At 49.8% G+C, this 17,406-nt stretch overlaps 3 protein-coding genes across 3 annotated transcripts in view; 1 reads left to right on the top strand and 2 right to left on the bottom strand.

The window, feature by feature from the left end:
• CEP89 (centrosomal protein 89kDa) overlaps window positions 1–3,771 on the bottom strand; it is a 65,892-nt gene extending 62,121 nt beyond the window's left edge. The window contains exons 1-2 of the mRNA XM_012647016.1: window positions 3,715–3,771; window positions 338–444 (exon numbers count right to left, since the gene is read on the bottom strand). Of these exons, the coding sequence (XP_012502470.1) occupies window positions 338–444; window positions 3,715–3,753 (146 nt within the window). The 5' untranslated portion in view covers window positions 3,754–3,771. The remainder of the gene's footprint in view (window positions 1–337; window positions 445–3,714) is intronic.
• Window positions 3,772–4,441: 670 nt separating this feature from the next.
• LOC105812550 (chromosome unknown open reading frame, human C19orf40) lies at window positions 4,442–7,173 on the top strand. Its single transcript, XM_012647029.1, has 4 exons — window positions 4,442–4,554; window positions 4,680–4,816; window positions 4,993–5,145; window positions 6,410–7,173. Exons 1-4 carry the CDS (start codon window positions 4,449–4,451, stop codon window positions 6,656–6,658), a joined length of 645 nt encoding a protein of 214 aa, XP_012502483.1. The 5' UTR covers window positions 4,442–4,448; the 3' UTR covers window positions 6,659–7,173.
• Window positions 7,174–7,895: 722 nt separating this feature from the next.
• The window catches only part of RHPN2 (rhophilin, Rho GTPase binding protein 2), a 35,195-nt gene continuing 25,684 nt past the window's right edge, over window positions 7,896–17,406 (bottom strand). The window contains exons 9-14 of the mRNA XM_012647040.1: window positions 15,737–15,856; window positions 14,043–14,237; window positions 11,971–12,047; window positions 10,753–10,899; window positions 10,288–10,443; window positions 7,896–8,894 (exon numbers count right to left, since the gene is read on the bottom strand). Coding sequence (XP_012502494.1) covers window positions 8,637–8,894; window positions 10,288–10,443; window positions 10,753–10,899; window positions 11,971–12,047; window positions 14,043–14,237; window positions 15,737–15,856 — 953 coding nt within the window. The 3' untranslated portion in view covers window positions 7,896–8,636. The remainder of the gene's footprint in view (window positions 8,895–10,287; window positions 10,444–10,752; window positions 10,900–11,970; window positions 12,048–14,042; window positions 14,238–15,736; window positions 15,857–17,406) is intronic.

The following is a 17,406-nucleotide window of genomic DNA, read 5'->3' as shown; positions in this document are numbered from 1 at the left end:
AGGCACAATTCAGAATTCCCTTTAAAGCACTATTAGCCTGAATACTTGGGCTTTAATGCTTTACATTTTGAAAAACACTAATTGCATTCAATTACAAAATGTGAGAACTTCATACACCTTGACAAGGACAGACCCTAAGTAAATCCATTACCCCTCAGAGAAACCACACTAAGAGCACCGTAGTGGAACCGCGGTAAGTATTTCAGAGGACATAATTCTAACCGCTCTGTTAGTGATTTTCTGGCCAGTCTGGACTGTCCTAACAGTTCTAACCGTCCAGACAGTTTGGATCCAGTACTCGGAAGCCGAGTACAGGGCCTGCTCCTCCGAGACTCACCTTGGTCTCTCCGGAGAGGGGTTGGGGCTGCGGGGAGGAGGCGTGCGGGGCACGGCTGGCTTCGGAGCGATGCTGGCTGCAGGGAGAAGGCCGTGGACGATGTGTTTCTGCACAAATGAAACGCAGCAGAGGTCGCTGGGATGCAGGGGAGTCACCTGAGTCTTGTTACCACCACCCCTCCCCGGGCCTGAGAGGAGACACCTGCGCTGGCCACCCAGGACTGCAGCTCCGCCGGAACCCCACTCCTCGCCTGCCATCCCCAACCCCCGTCTCGCCAGACAAGCGCACCCACCCAGGGAGCGCCATGACAGCTGCCCACTGGGGCCCTCTCGTCCTACCCTCCTCAGAGCAGCTCCCCTCCAGGCCTTCCACTTGCCCCCAGCACCGCCCCCACTGACGCCTCACGTGCTTTCCTCGCGCAGAGCAGGGCGACTTGCTGAGAAGCAGGTGACTCTTATCATTACCAATCCCGGAACCCTAGCACTGAGCACGTTGCCTCACACCTGGTAGGGGCTTAATAACGATTCCAGGTGGCCTGGCTCAAAGATGCAGAGTAACAAAAACTATCTCCTGCACACCATGAAAGTAGAGAGCCCTGCTCTGGGTAACCGAGAGTCTCTCAGAAGTTTCTGGGTCTAGTCCAATCTCCATCTTCTGGGCACTAGCCCCGTTCATGCACATCTGCTAGAGGCAGAACCCCATGACAGCAATGAAGAAATCTCGTCGTCATCCTCAAGGAAGTAGGGTATAGAGGGAAAACACCCATATAGCTCTCACAGAACACAGAAGAGCCAAGGGAAAGGGAAAAACAAAGTGAGGGAGGGAAGGGCTCCTTCAGGCCTGGGGCCGGCACGCGGACCTCAAATGCTCTCCGCAGAGAAGATCGCAGAGGCATTTGGACTGGGTCTTCAAAGATGGCCACGGCCCCCACATTTGGAGCTGTGATGGGAAAGCATTTTAGGGAGGAGAACAAAGGAATGGAGCAAGACATCGGTGGCAGTGCTCTGGAAATAACAAGCACAGTGCGCTGGTTTGTTGGAAAGCAGAGGCACCTGCGAGGGAGAGGTTAGAAGGCGGGCTGGGGGTGAGAGTGGGATTACTCCCATTTGAGGAGCTTTCATACCAGACGGAGATCCGGTGGCCTAGTGAGGCGCACCCGCTGACGGGCCCTGGGAAGACTAATCGGGCAGTGTTTGGCAAAAAGCAGAAAGCAGGGAAGGGAGGCGCAGCCAGGGAGCACCCTTCAGGAGTAAGGGACGGCGGGCCTTCCAAAAGCCTCCCCACCCCACCCCAGTTCCACTTGCACAGCCACTCACAGGAGTAGGTGTTCCAGAACAATCTCTGCCCAATCCCTCCACCCTCTGTTTACTCCTCAGTGTGGCGCCTACCCCCTTGCATTTGTCCAGCAATTTGACAGTTTACACATGTGCCTCCTCCCCTGCACACCCCCCGCCCACCTGGGAGAGGCTCAAGGACAAGAAAGGGCTTTTTTAACCTTTGAATCTCCAGAGGCTGGCATCTAGTAGGTTCTCCAAAAAGGCCTTGTGAGCTTTGTTCTTTTTCTTTTTGAGACAGAGTCTCACTCTCTTGCCTGGGCTAGAGTGCCGTGGCGTCAGCCTAGCTCACAGCAACCTCCAACTCTTGGGCTCAAGCGATCCTCCTGCCTCAGCCTCCCGAGTAGCTGGGACTACAGGCATGCGCCACCATGCTCGGCTAATTTTTTTCTATATATTTTTAGTTGTCCAATTAATTTCTTTCTAATTTTAGTAAAGACGGGGTCTCGCTCTTGCTCAGGCTGGTTTCGAACTCCTGAGCTCAAGCAATCCTCCCGCCTTGGCCTCCCAGAGTGCTAGGATTACAGGCGTGAGCCACCGCGCCCGGCCAAGTGAGCTTTGTTTTTGAAAAAGTGAATCCCCTATAGTATGCTAAACATCTCTTACTTATACCTCCATAATCACTTCCTAGCTATGGTCCTCTCACCTCTAGACTCCAAATCACAGGATGATCCTACCTCTACCCAAGATGAAAAACCTTCCCTCAGGGGAAGCCCCTCCTCTCTTGTTGATAGGTAAATGCTCCAGTGTGGCATAGAAGGCTGCTGTAAGTTGGTTCCTACCATTGGACGCAGATTCATTTCTTGCTAACCCTCTTCATCCCGCGCTTGTTCTCTAGGCTTGAACACTCAGAGTTGCCTTCCATTTCCGAAACAGCAAATAATTCATTCTTCTTCAGGCCTTGGTATATGCCGTCTTCTGCACCTGGAATTCTCTCTTTACTCCCCTTAAGGCCCAGGTCAACTCTCCAGACTGACTTTGCTGCCCCTCCCCTGGTACGCATGTCTACAGTTCTTGTTTTACCATCTTGCGAATTATTTATGGACTTATCTATCCTCTAGACAATGTGGCCCAAGGCTATCAATCAGTTGTGGGTATCTGCACACACTAGGAACTTAACAATGTTTACTGCTTTGAATAAAAACTCAATATTCTGTGTTTAGCCTGATAAAAAACTCAGTAAACATGACTTGGTGGGGTGAAGGAAATAAATAAATAAACATGCTTACTCGAGGTAGCAAAATTGCAATGCAAAAATATGTTTCAATTATGTCTTCATTGTTTCTCAACACCCTCCTGTCAGCGCGTCATAGGCTGAGAACGCAAAGCCAAATCAGACATGCTCTCTGGCCTCACTTTAAAATACAGTTCAGGAGTGCCCTTATCACCATGCTTTTTCTGCAGTTAAAGTATTCATTTTGTGGAGAATTGAATGTAAGTCGCTTTGGGGTTTTTCCAGGCAACTATGGAAAAGGAAGACAGGATCAAGGGAGTTGAGGGTGTAGGCAGGGAGTGATGGATGGTGGATTAGAGCTGGAAAAGAGGGCAGCGAGGACATCAGGGATGGGACGGTCAGTTAAAAGTTGGGAGGATCAATAGACTGTAGAGGGGAGGGGGGAGGTATGAACAGATCACTGGAGTTAGGATCCTAGAGGAAGTGAGGACAGGCAGGAGGGACGATCAGAGAATGAGACTGGAGACAGAATGGCCCTGGGAAGACGCGGAGGGAAGCATTCCAGAAGGAATAGAAAAGGTGGAAGCGGGGATGGAGGCCGGCGTGGCTGGAGAGGGTGTACGGTGGTGGTGGTGGCGGTAATGGCACCGTTTGCTAACAAGGGCAGAGGCACGATCAGATTTGAGTTTTAAAATAATCCCTTTGGCTGCTGCGTGGAGAGCGGACCTAGGGGCAGGGCAAGAGTGGAAATCGAGAAACCAGCGAGGAGCTGCCGCAGCAGCCCAGGCAGATGCTGGAGGGCGGGGTGTGGATGGAGGCGGAAACAGCCTACCGATGTATTTGGTGCGCGTGGGCGAGGATCTACTTACGAACTGGTTCCTGCGGCCTCTCCGGAACCCCAGGAGCATCCTTGCGGTGGGCGGGTGGGCGCACCAGGCCCTGGATTCACCGGCAGATCTCATCACAGCCAGGAGCGCTCGCTAAAGCCGGCCCGGGTCCCGAGGGCTTAGCCCTAGACGCTTTTTCTTCCCAGAGGACTTTGCAACAACCATGTCTGCTATTGGCTCAGTTTTGTCCGCGACCAATCAGAGCCAAGTTTACTTCCGCACTCGTCGTGTTGGCAACCGGCAGGTTCCATTCAATTTTCCTCCAGACCGGAAACGGTCTGCGCTGTCGGTTCTCTCATTGGCCAAATCAGGTGTCCATCTCCGACGCCACAGCCTATCCGCCGCTGTGGGAGGCGGAGGGCGGGCTGGATGAAGGACTGGGAGAGCACCTGAGGCGTGAAGCCGGAAGTGGCGCGGCCTCGGGTAAAGTCGCCCCTGTAGAGTGGGGCGGAGGTGGCGACTCTGCTGGCTCGGTCCCCGCCCTGGACTGGACTGAGGAGCCACAGTGCGGACCGAGCTGGGGTGCCAGGGGCCAGGTACGTGATGAAATGAAGGACGCGGCCACCATGCAGGAATCTCCCGGTTCTTATACGTCTACAAATAAGTAATTCAGTTTTTGAAAGAACACTCTGCAGACGGGATCCAGCTACAGAGGCCCCGGCTTCTAGTGCGGTGTGGGGCCGTGTTGTATTTCCCTCATTAGGTCGAGACCACCAATGGACAGGAGCCCCCCTGATGGCCCGGGCCCCGTGCACGTGCCTTTGGGGCACATTGTGGCCAGTGAGAAGTGGCGCGGGTCGCAGCTGGCGCAGGAGATGCAAGGTCAGTGGGCTGCCTTCTGCCATAAGCCCTTTCCTGCCCCCCTCCCCCACATTTTTTTTTTAACGGTTTGCCTGTTGCTGCCTTTTCCTAGGAAACTCAATCACAGATCTCATTTTCATTTTAAGGGAAAATTAAGCTCATTTTTGAGGATGGCCTGACACCAGATTTTTACCTGTCGAATAGATCCTGCATTCTTTATGTCACCGAAGCTGATTTGGTGGCAGGAAATGGCTACAGAAAGAGACTTGTTCGGGTTAGAAATGTAAGTCCTGGATTAAAGAAACTGAAATTGAACATTGACTTGGTTATCTGCCCCCCTTTCCCCTTCATCTCTTGGAATAATTTGTAAAACCACTGGCCATTCCAAGCACAAAGTGATAGCTTTCTTAACCTTGAAAGGAATTTTGTCACAAAATGATTTACTATCTTTTTTTTAAGTCCGGTCATCTTCAAGGCATTGTAGTAGTTGAAAAAACCCAGATGAGTGAACAATACTTCCCAGCCTTACAGAAGTTTACTGTGCTCGACCTTGGAATGGTGTTACTGCCAGTGGCCAACCAGATGGAAGCATCTGGCCTCATTGTCCAGTTGGTAAGTGTGGATGCCTCTACCTTCACCGTAGACCTGACCTCATGCAGACTCTCAGCTGTCCTTGCTGTAATTGCAACCCATCAATCCAATCTATGTCCTTCCCTGTGTTGGCTTATAAAACCTTTCTGAGGAATTTATTAATAAGTTCAGAAGCTGCCTCTGCAGCCAGCTGAGCTTGCCACCCACTCTAGGCAAGTGTATCACAAAGTAAACCAGTTGGAGACCCAGTTTGAGACTCCCAGGCTGTGATGACGCCATCCTTCCTTATCTTGCCCTTATGCTGGTAAAAATGTCAACTAGCAGCTGCTTTGCCTCATCCCCACGTATCGTTATTAAGCCATCAGCACTTGTGTGTGCAAGTTTATGATGTTTATTTAAAAACAAAAAAACAAAAAACCTGGTTCTCCATTGTCCTCACTGACTTTTCAACTCGGTTGTACATTAGAATGTCCTGGGGAACATTTAAAGTAGTGATACATGAGTCTTACCTCGGACCAATTAAAAATCAAAACATGGCGGTAGGGCCTGAGCATCAGTTTTTTTGTGTGTGTTATTATTTTGTTTTGTTTGAGACAGTCTCTGTCGCCCAGGGTAGAGTGCAGTGGCGTCAGCTTAGCTCACAGCAACCTCAAACTCCTCAGCTCAAGCAATCCTCCTGCCCCGGCCTCCCAGAGTGTTAGGATTATAGGCGTGAGCCACTGTGTGCCCGGGCCTGTGTTACTGTTTTTCAGATCTCTTCCTCTGATGTGCACCTAGGGTTGAGAACCATATTGGAAATGCAGGCAGCCCTGTGTGTTAACTATTCCTAACTTCCCTTGATATAATGCTATGGACTGTCTTAGTATAACCACAAGCTGAAAACTGGGTTTCTCCTGTGATAGGCAAGCTTTGTGCAGGTCCTGTATGAAGTAGATCTAGGTTAGGTATAACTATCATTTAATCTTGGACAACAGAAATGTTTCTTAATGGACCACAGGAAAATGTTTGAATTTCTCAGAGTATGTTTTTCATTAGTTTTATCTGAAACATTCTGAAAACTCAAATTTTTATAAATTGTTTACGTCTTACTCCTTTGTACGGCTGATTCATATTTCAATAATTTTGCTGATGTCTGAAAAATTATATTCATGGTATCTGAAAACATTTGTACCCACCAGTCAAGCTGAACCAAATGGAAAAACTGAATTTCCACAAAACGAATTTTAAGAAAATTGCCAGTCCTCCAGAGGGCGCTCATGTGCTTTTCCTTTAATTTCTGGTTCAGGTTCAGGAGCAAACCAGAGAGCCCAGCAAGAACCCTTTTCTCAGGAAGAAACGGGCTCTGCTGTCTGAGCCATCCCTCCTGCGAACTGTGCAGCAGATCCCAGGGGTTGGGAAAGTTAAAGCCCCGCTTCTGCTTCAGAAGTTTCCAAGTATCCAGCAACTGAGTAATGCTTCCGTCCAGGAACTTGAACCGGTGGTTGGACACGCGGCCGCACAGCAAATCCACGCCTTCTTCACACAGTCCACTTGACCAGTGGCCTCTAGACCACAAACAACAGGATCTTGTTTTCATAGTCTAGAACTAAGAAAAACAGACTTCTCACAGCAACTAGAAGACGAGGTGTGGCCTGAACGGAGCCCGCAGGTGGTCCTGCCTTGCTGTCCGCATTGCAGGTGGTGGGCGCTGACCTCCCTCTGCTGAGATGAAAAGGGCCGATGGGCATCTTCCTTAGAGTCAGGGACTCTCGTTCTCAGCAGAAAGTCAGTTTTAGAGCCGTATTCTAATGTGTGACCTTGATCTGTTGTCTATCACAGAAAAGTCTTCTAAAAAGGTTCAGAAGGGGGATGTGACCATCTAAAGGAAACAGACATACAATGAAGCACTGTGTATCATACGCCCCTGGTTCCTGGTGTCAGAGCTGCTGCTCAAGCCTGGCCTTCATATGTTAAAACCTGTGCTTTGAGGGCTGCTGCCGGCGTAAATAAACAACTGCACGACAGTTCCTTCCTTCATTCTTCCTTTCCTCCCATTTTCTTTTTTTTGGTAGCTGTACAGTTTGTCCGTCATCACTGGGCATGTATTCTGAATCAGAAAGCCTGGAGTCTAAAGTTCCCATTTAAAGATGAAAAAGCAAAGTGTGTGAGGCAGAAAAAAATGTGTTTGTATATGCGCAGCCCAACAGTGGGAGGACACACGGGAAACGTTAGGGGCAGCTGCATCCAGTGAGGGGAGCTGGGGGCTGGGAATCAAAAGGTACAGCTGCCTCTTTGAAAAATAAATACAATTAAAGATGCCGTAGGTTTTAGAAGATGACGGTGATGTGAAAGCTAAGTCCTGCTTTGTGAAATGTTAGTAATTTTTAAAATCGGAACAATAAAAACACTTTGTGCATTAAAGTAGAAACAATTTGAAAGAGGGGGCAATTAAAATGAAATAAAAGTGAAAAAAACAAACAACTGGGGTGTGTGAATGTTTATTTAAATATTTATACAAACATGGCCCTAGGAGCAGTGGATACACTTTCCCAAAGGTGGTTGTTTCCCTTAAGCTATTGCACAATAGAAAATAATTAAATTCTTGTTGATTCTTAAAATCGGATTTCAATGCTATATGTTTTTAGCTGCGTAACTTGTACTGTGTCAACTGTGAATCTTATGAGTCAGTCAGTGTCATCCAACTTACAGCAAGAGAAATCAATTGGTAAGAATGTCACTTAAAAAGTCAAATAGAGCTTTAAATTGGAATCATTTACATTTTCATCTTATAAGATGTAAAACCCCCTTACTCAAGACTTAAAATATACAGTTATGTACCTTCTGCTTTCAACAACATGAAAAATGTTTCGAGTATCAAACAGTATATTATCTACCTTGTAGACAGCATCGTCATCTAACACTGCCACTGTGTTAGCAACTTTTAAATTAAATGACATCAAAGTAGAAGAAAAGATGCTCCTAAATTGTTTTTATTTAATAAATCAAGACAAATTTGGCACTAGACTTTATCTAGAAATAGCATTCATATTATATAGATATTAATAGTAAATCTTGTTGTTTTAGGTTAAATAACTCCTATTAGGAAAAGCAGCTCTTTGGAACAGTTTTTAGTAACGCTAATTTAATTCTACCATCACAGTCCTCTGAATTGCCTTAATTCAGGGGGCGTCTGAATTCTAGATTAAGGAATGATTGTTCCCCAAACCTGAAAACTTACAAACAGTCCTAACCATTAAAAACAGCCATATTATCAACACCATCTACGATACTTTATATAATAAATAACTTGCAGCAATATAGTGACACTCCTCAAAGAAGTCTGTCACAAATTTCTAGAGGTTTCTTGTTACTTTCATTCATAAAAACACATGAAATGCAAATCTATACCACGTGAAAATGGGATCCGAAAACATTTAGATATTTCCGTTATGGCACAAATTTTGAAGGCCTCTTCCACACTGTCAAGTCCACACCGTCAACGTTTGGGGCCTGAACGTTTTTGCTTCCTCACGTTAGTACAAAGAACTGTCGGAGTTGAGAAGGCTGAAAGGAGAGGGGAGCTTCTTCTTGATCTGAGGCCTCGAAACCCCAACCGAAGGGAGGCACAAGGTGCTGGCTGACTTCTGTCTGTTCTTACTGGCGCCCCAGCTCAGGAAGGAAAGCTTCTTCGAGATTTTCTTGGTTTTATCAGTTTTATCGTTATCCTCGATGGCTAAGCAGATCATGGAGTACGTTTTCTGCATTCCCACAGAGTATGTGGCACACTTATGCTGCACGTAGACAAAAAAGGAAGAAAAAGGTTCAAGGTATCTGATACGTGATTACGGAGTTGGAGACTCACTCTGCACTTACAGCATCCTCCTAAAAATTAAGTTGATATAATTCTGAAACTCAGGTGACCCATGGGTATGTAGAAAATAAGGAAAATTTTTAAGGAATGTACTCAGGAGTAGCAACTCAGGCTTAGAAACCGCTACTCACTTGTTGAGGTTCTTACTGTATTCGAGAACGGAATACAGAGTACTGGTCACCAAAATGAAAACACACAAACAGCAGGGCTTCCCCTCACCTGTTGGTGCCCCTGCCCGGGATGGTCCTCTTGTCCCTCTTCAACTGGCCGTTCCTTCTCGTTACCTGGCTAGAGCAGCCCTCCCCACCCCCAGTCATTCTACCACGTTCCATGTTTTCTTTCCTTTAAGGCACTTATCAAAATCACAACCACGTATTTGCTGCTTTAGTGTTTCAGGGGGCAGGGCCCTTATCTGTAGAGTTCAAGCTCCAACACCTCAGAGAGTGAGTGCCTGGCACAAGACTGATGCTCGGTCAATATTTGTTCAGTGAATAAGTGAATGGTGTTTAGAGGGAAGGTCTAGGTACATTAGTAAGTGTGGCAAAGTGCAGTAGAGAACCTACGGTATGATTCCTCCCATTTGGAAAATTAGAGAAAATGGTACACATGAACTTGCAGAGGAATGGAACACTTCCCAAGATCTCCCAGGAAATGGCTAACACTCTCCAAGTTATAGACAGGGACGTTCAGCACTTGTCTTAAGTCCATCTGTACTATTGGAACTGTTTTTTTTAAACATGAGTATGTATTACTTTTGTAATTAAACAGAATTTTTTTTTTTTTTTTTTTTTTTGACACAGTCTTGCTCGGTTGCCCAGGCTAGAGTGCAGTGGCCTCATCATAGCTCACAGCAACCTCAGACTCCTGGGTTCAAGCAATTCTCCTGCCTCAGCCTCCCAAGTAGCTGGGACTACAGGCACATGCCACCGTGCCCGGCTAATTGTTCTATTTTTTTTATAGAGACAGGGTCTCGCTCTCGCTCAGGATGGTCTCCAACTCCTGGCCTCAAACGATCCTCCCACCTCGGCCTCCCAGATCGCTACAATTACAGGCGTGAGCCATTGCACCCGGCCAAACAGAATTTAATCAGAAAAATAAATCAATTATTTCATCTACAGAATTAAGGAAACTTTTTCCAATTATCTCTTTGAGCCAAGGTGAGCACACCCCAGTGATCGCAAGCTTGGGCGCTCAGTCGTTTGTGCCGGGTCACGCGGGGGGGAGGCCGCGGGCCTGGCAAAGACCCCTGGGGCTCAGCACACAGGTTTCGCTCCGGGCCAGTGTTTACTGCCCAGGGCGCTGTCGGCACTCACCATGGACGACGTGGAGTCCAGGAGGCTCACGACCTTCATCGCGATCCCGTCCTCGCCCAAGCTCTTCAGCAGTTTCATGACCTCGCTCACCGTCAGCCACTTGCAATCCACGCCTTGAATGGACACAATATAATCTCCCTCCTTGGCTCCTGCCAGCTACAAAGGTATCGTTCAAATAGAGGTCAACGTTTCGTTCACTCAAATCCCAGATCGGTTCCCAGATTCATTAACGAAATAGACATTTGCATTAAGTTTGCATCAAGAAAGCAAAAATTAATCCTTGTCTAACTGGGCATGCGGCATCCACGAGGCCTTTCACATAAAGTCAGGCTTCTGACCTAGGTGAACCCCAAGTTCAATCACCCAGATAAACGTGTTGGAACTATTTCTTTGTATCTTCCCAGCCTGACTCCGCGCGAAGCTGCCAGCGGATTTCGCTCCCGGCCGGGAAAGGTGCGTGCTTACCGCGGCCGAGCAGTGCGGGTCCAGGCAGTGGACCTGAACTGGGGCGTTGCCTCTCAGGGTGAACCCCAAGTCCCCTTCTTCTGTGGTGAAGTGAATGCTCCGAGGAGGTGTCCACCTCTTGTTGGCCGAAAACACGGATAAGGGGCCCTTCGGAAGACAGCACCATTAGGTGTAGGATTTGAAGGCTGAATCAGACATTTAAAAGCTAAAGGAAGTTTTGCCTCTTGTCCCTGAAAATCTCACTCGGCCTTGTTCACGGACTAACGACACCATCTCGGCTGACAATGGGCCAGAGCAGCCGTACAAGAACATGGACTGCCACTTCTCTAACATAGCCAATATATTTTCGATAAATTTATCTTTCAGAAATTATCTTCCTTAAAATTATCTAAAAAAATAAGATCTCCAATCTAAAAAAATTGAAAATACCTAAAAGTAACTTTTCAAACTGCTACGGTCTGAATATTTGTGTCCTCTGAAAATATGTCTGTTAAAACCTAATCACGGCCGGGCGTGGTGGCTCACGCCTGTAATCATAGCACTCTGCAAGGCCGAGGCAGGAGGATTGCTTGAGCTCAGGAGTTTGAGACCAGCCTGAGCAAGAGCGAGACCCCGTCTCTACTAAAAACAGAAAGAAATTAGCCAAACAACTAAAAATAGAAAAAATTAGTTGGGCACGGTGGCGCATGCCTCTGGTCCCAGCTACTCGGGAGGCTGAGGCAGGAGGATCGCTTGAGCCCAGGAGTTTTGAGGTTGCTGTGAGCGAGGCTGATGCCACGGCACTCTAGCCCAGGCAAGAGAGTGAGACTCTGTCTCAAAAAAAAAAACAAAAACAAAAAACCTAATCACCAATCTGATTACTAGGAGGTGGGGACTTTTGGAAGGTGATTAGGTCATGCGGGGGGGTCCCCCAAGAATGGGATTAGTATCTTTATACGACAGGCCCTAGGGAGCTACTTGCCTCTTCTACCATATGAGGACACAGAGAGAAGGTGTCATCTATGAACTAGAGAACGGGCCCCCACCACACACCAAATCTGCTGATGCCTTGATCTCGGACTCCCAGCCTCGAGAACCGTGAGAAACAAATTTCTGTGGTTTATAAGCCACCCAGTTTATGGCATTTTGTTACAGCGGCCCAAATGAACTGAGACGACAAACTAGCACAATGTAAAAGCCATCTCCTTAGGTCACTTACGAAACAAGCATCCAACGTACCAGCTTCTGAAAGAAGTCCGTTACCTCCAACTTGGAGAACTGGGGCAACGTAATTTCAGCCTCCTGTTCAGTTTTAGCTGGAAAAGAAGATTAAAAATGAAAACATAAATATTTCTGTAAATAAAAGTGAGCCTTGAAAACTCAGGTCTGCAGTCTCGTCTCCGAAGGGAAGAAGCAGCAACACTTTCTCCTAATCACCTGTTCTTCCCCTTGGTCTAGACGAGTAGTACAAGAAGATGAAATACCGCTCAACCCCCCGGCCAGCAGGAACCTCCTACGCGGGCAGCTACGTGAGCTGTTCCCGGCTGGGACAACACAGTGATGATCAGAGGCGTCCCCCGCTCCAAGGAGCTACTGACGTCTGGCGGACTCCCTCTGGCGCTCTTAAAACCCGACTGAGAAGTCATCTGTATTGCAGGGGTTGCTGTTACGGAAGTTCCATGTCGCGGTACACAGTCCTGGCGTACTGTGCTTCCCGTTTTCATTATGACTGTGTGACGGGAGGACTTCACAGCGAGAGGCGGGTTTGCCAAATCACGCCCACTGATAGCTACCAATCTCCACCAGCAGGCTCAGGTCTGCCCTTCCCGTAAGGCTAGTCAGTTTCCAATAGAGGACCTTGGAGCAGGCCAATCACACATGAACAACAGTGTAAACGGAGTATCTAGGGAAGGACGACTGGCACCAGCAAGGTGGATCTCACCCCTCTGTCCACAAAGTGACCCTGTGGCTTCTTACGACCCACTTCATACAGTGCCGGGCTCTGGCGGCTACTGGTCTGCTACAAGAGCAGCCACCCCGACCACTGGAGCTGCGCGTCTCTTCTCTGTGGGGTTCGAGTCTCTACCTCCTAGTCACAGAGGTGACTACAGTGTCCCTGAAGGAGAATCCCCGGGCACTAGCCCTGGTTCCACCTACCAGCTTGGTCACTTGGGGCAAGAACTTTGGTCTCCCTAAGCCTTTATTTCTTCATCCCTAACACGAGGGTGATACCAGCACCTCCCTCATAGCATGAGAGGAGGGCTGCATGAGATCCTGTATACATACGGCGCCAACTGTCATGCCTGGCAGACCCCAAATGCTCAATAGGTATCCACCAACGTTGCTATAGACAAGCCCAGGATTCTAGCTTGCGCAGCTAAGGAGCTGGTTCCTGAAAGCTGGGAGGGGGCTCCAGAGACTGAAGACAGGGGTGCAGGAAGTCGGGTGAGAGAGGGGTACGAACAAAAGGGGTTCGGGGGTTCCCTCGACTGCGCTACCTTCCATCCCCCACGCCTAATTTCTGGATCCTCGTCATTCCTCATTGTAAAGCCACCTCTTCCGGGAGGTGCTCCCGGCTCCCACCCTCCCAGGCAGAAGCGACTGCCTCCTCCCCCAGGGTGGCAACGACTCTGTTGTCGTATTCCTCTGCATCCCTGAACCCGTGGCAGCGCTCGGCACCTAGGAGACGCTTAGCAACGGCGGTAGTGGCGAACGATGAAGGCGAAAGACAGACAGCCAGGCGCAGCTCCCCGCAGGCAGCTGAACACGCGGATGGGTGCGAGCCCGGCAAAGACGTCAGGCCACAGGTAAGGCTCCCGGCAGGAGGTGACGGCTAAAACCCCGAAGCGGGTCATGAGACGTCATGGAAAGGAACCAGGGAGAGCAGACCCCTGGAAATGCCGGAGGGCGGGTGGGACTGGGCAAGAACAGTCTGCAAGGAGGACGGGGAAGAGGGATCCGGGCAGCAAGAACAGAACCGAGACGGCAGGTGTCCCGCACGGTGTCAAGGGAGGAGTGTCGCCGGGCAGGGGCGCGTCTTGCTGCAGAGGGGTCGACGGGGAAGCAGACCATAAGGAAGCCCCTGGACTTGGGAATCCGGACGTGGAAACTCCAGGGCAAGAGCAGCCTATCGGTCCCTCCCCTGTGCAGCCCTCAAGTGCCCGGCACACGGCGGCAAGGGCTTGTCCGAGCCCTGCACACTCAGCAGAGAAAGGCTGGGTCTCCTTGGGGTGCCTCTGCCTCTCGGGCTGGGCGCGCTCTGTCCCTAGGACAGGCACCCACACAGCAGGCACACGGTCCCGGAGACTCACAAGCAATGTTGGGAGCGTCGATCAAGGTCAGGAGATCGTCGTCCGCCTGGTGCTGCGTGTACTTGAGCCAGGAGCGCTCGTGCGCCGCAGAGAGCACCTCCTGCAGCACCTCGATGTGGCGCAGCTTCTTGCACAGGCTGGCCTCCAGCGCGGACTCCTTGTGGTGGGTGACGGCTGCGCGCAGGTGGGACTTCCCTGCAGACGGAAACCAGCACCCACGTGACACGGGAACGCATCGAAGAGAGCCAGCCCGAGAAGGTGGACGTTCTCCTCTGAAGGATCTACCCGGACAGCTTACGCCTCCATTAAATGCATGTGTAATAATAAACTCTTATGTCCATCAAATATTCAATCAACAAATATTCACTGAATGTTCTAGGCACTGGAGATAAAGCAATTAACAAAACATTGCCCCTGCATTCAGGGAGTTCACGTGGAGGGCTTGAAGACAGATAATTAACAAGCAAAGAAATATGTGATAATATGTGCAGCAATAAGGTCTTGGAGAAAAATAAAGCAGGGTAGGGAGAAGTGGCAAGAGAAGGTGGGAATACGAGTTGTTCTGTGACGGGTGACCACGGAAGGCTTTTTGAGAAGGTAACTTTTGAGCACAGCCCCTCTGGCAGTGAAGGAGCAGTGAGTGCAAAGGCCCTGGGGCAGGAGCATGCTGGGGTGTTCCAGGGCAACAAGGAGCTGGGGGTGTGGCTGGTGGAGTGAGGGTGGGAGAGAGGGCAGAAAGGGGCAGGGCCAGACCATGCCTGACCCGACAAGTGCGGGATGAGGACCCTTACTCCTTTGGTGGGTGAGATGGGAGCCCGCTGGGTTATGGGCAGAGGACTGATGTGATCTGACCCACGTGACCGCACTCTGGAGGAACACAGGGAAGCAGGCAGACCGGTTATGAGCAGGGCTAGCCACGTGACCTCTCTGGGCCTCCGTTTCCTGACATGTAGGATGGGGATCACACCAGCCCTATCTCACGGGGTTGTGTGAGTTTAAGCGAGTCCATGTTTGGTAAGCAAGCACTATATACACGTGGCTTTGACCAGGGCGGTGGGACAAGAAGTGATAGAATTTGGGATATGTTTTCTAAGGGATTTGCTCATTAAATGTGGGGTGAGAAAGAGTGACAAGAGTGGAGAGTGAGCCCAAAGTTTCTGGCCTAAGCACCTAGGGGGACAGGGCTGCCATCACGGAGATGGGAGATCGTGTGTGTGTGTGTGTGTGTGTGTGTGCGTGCGTGCGTGCGCAGGCAGAGGGAAGGGTGTGGAGAGAAGCTCAGGTTCTGGTGGTGGAGGAAGTCAGGTTTGCACGTGGAAAGGCGTGTTCGCCCTGAGACATAGAGGAGACCGACCGGGACGATTCATCGCCAGTCCTTAGGTGCTCTTGGTGACGAAGCTGTGACATAAGAAACTCCACGCACACGTCCTTCCTCGTCAGGTTGGCCAAGGGCCATCCCAGGCACCACTGGGGTGCTGGGGGATCGTCAAAGCCCTGGCTCCGTGGCGGGAGGCCTGGGTGCTCTTGGAACCTGCTGGAGGACCGTGTCTCGTGCTTTCTGAACCCGGAGTGGCCATGACTCCAGGCACTCTGCTCTCCCGAGCCCTCCCCAGGGACCCGTCTGCAGCCGTCACTGAGCAGGACCCACTGGACACCAAGCGGGGCACAGCTCTGGGAGCGGGGCCAACACGCACCCAGCTGTCGGCGCTGCTGCTCGTTCTTCAGCGTGGCCAGGGGCGTCAGCCCCTCGGGCATGTGCTCGTAGAGCTGGGACAGGCACTTCTCCTGGTGGTCCTCGTCCGCGCCTGGCTTCACTGCAGTAAGGACCACAGGTGAAATCCCCACTGGCGGACGTGGCCACAGACCCACTTAGAGATTTCGCTTTCAACCACACCTCCCGGTTCCCTTCTTCTCCAGTCTACAAGGTTTGGGATAACAGTCTGCCCCCGGACACGCCTCGCCACCCGGCCCCCACGCTTTTGCTCCCGGTGACTGACCACATTCCAGGGGCTCATGGTTTGGCCCTGAGCCCCTACATGTGACCTCCCCCAAGTCACCCACCACGAGGAACCCCCTAGCATAGCCTGTGCCCGGCACACCTGGCCCGCACACCTCCGGAGCCCTCCCTCAACCTCGCCCTCCCTGGTGCGCGTCCCTCTTCTCGGACCTCGCAAAACCTCTTCCCCAGCTCTCCTGCCCTCCGTTCCTGTGTGCGCTTTGCTCGCTCGTAGCTGTCCTTTCCCTTGTTCTGCTGGGAAAGTCCAACTCAAATGTCACTGCCTCCGGGAAACCATCTGTGACTACACCAAGGATTCCACCTGCTGCCTCTTTTGTGTCTCCACAGCCATTACTGAGGCACCATACAGTGTTTCTGTTTCCACATCTTGTCCTGTGGAAAAGACTATACAATACTAACAGGGCACGATACAGTGTTTCTATCTGTTTCCGTATCTCGTCCTGGGGAACAGACTATATAATACCAACGGGGCACGATACAGTGTTTCTATGTGTCTCCATATCTTGTCCTGTGGAATAGGCTATATAATACTAATGAGACATGATACAGTGTTTCTGTTTCCATATCTTGTCCTGCGGAATAGACCATACAATACTAACGGGGCACGATACAGTGTTTCTATGTGTTTCCATATCTTGTCCTGCGGAAGAGACTATACAATACTAACAGGGCACGATACAGTGTTTCTATGTGTTTCCATATCTCGTCCTGTGGAATAGACTATATAATACTAATGGTAGCAGCTAACACTTTCAGAGAGACTGAGATACGCTACACAGGGCACTACTTAGCTATGCATATAGACACTTAGTTTTCATAACACCACTGTGAGGTAGGTTCTCTTTATATACCCATTTTGCAGATGACAAAACTAAGGCACGATGCAGCCAAGTAACTCGGCAAAGGTCCCTCAGCTTGTAAATGGCAGAGCTGAGATATGAACCCAAACAGTCTGGCTCCTGGGGCCGTCCTTTTAATTACTCTGGGGGCCGCCTTGGTTAGTACTTGTTAATCAAAACTAATCAAAACTGTCACCCAACCTCTAGATCACAGCCAGCGCTAGGGTGAGGAAAATGAGCCACCTGCCTTGGGCTCCACATTTCATTGGGTGCCAAAAACTCAGCAAACAAGATACAGAATAATTTAACGCAAGTTTTGAAGTATCAAAATCAATACAAAAAAGCCCATGATGAACAAAAGCATCAAAATTTCTTCTTGCCTCAGGCTCCAATAAGGCTCGGCACAGATCCATTACTGACCCCCGTCTTTATTTAAAATTTCTATCATCACAGATTTTATTGACTCATTTAAAATATTACCTTAAAATGTTCCTTTTTTTTTTTTTTT

This window comes from Propithecus coquereli, unplaced genomic scaffold (genome assembly GCF_000956105.1).
Source record: "Propithecus coquereli isolate 6110/MARCELLA unplaced genomic scaffold, Pcoq_1.0 Scaffold254, whole genome shotgun sequence".
Taxonomy (NCBI): Eukaryota; Metazoa; Chordata; class Mammalia; order Primates; family Indriidae; genus Propithecus; species Propithecus coquereli.
Note: the sequence above shows the minus strand (reverse complement) of the source record. Positions and strands in the feature narration are given on the sequence as shown.

Excerpts from the sequence above, each read along its gene's own strand:
- LOC105812550 (XM_012647029.1), top strand. The coding sequence starts at position 4,449 with ATGGACAGGAGCCCCCCTGATGGCCCGGGCCCCGTGCACGTGCCTTTG. Across the intron at positions 4,555-4,679 it reads GCTGGCGCAGGAGATGCAAG|GGAAAATTAAGCTCATTTTT; the intron begins GTCAGTGGGCTG and ends TTTCATTTTAAG. Across the intron at positions 5,146-6,409 it reads CTGGCCTCATTGTCCAGTTG|GTTCAGGAGCAAACCAGAGA; the intron begins GTAAGTGTGGAT and ends TTTCTGGTTCAG.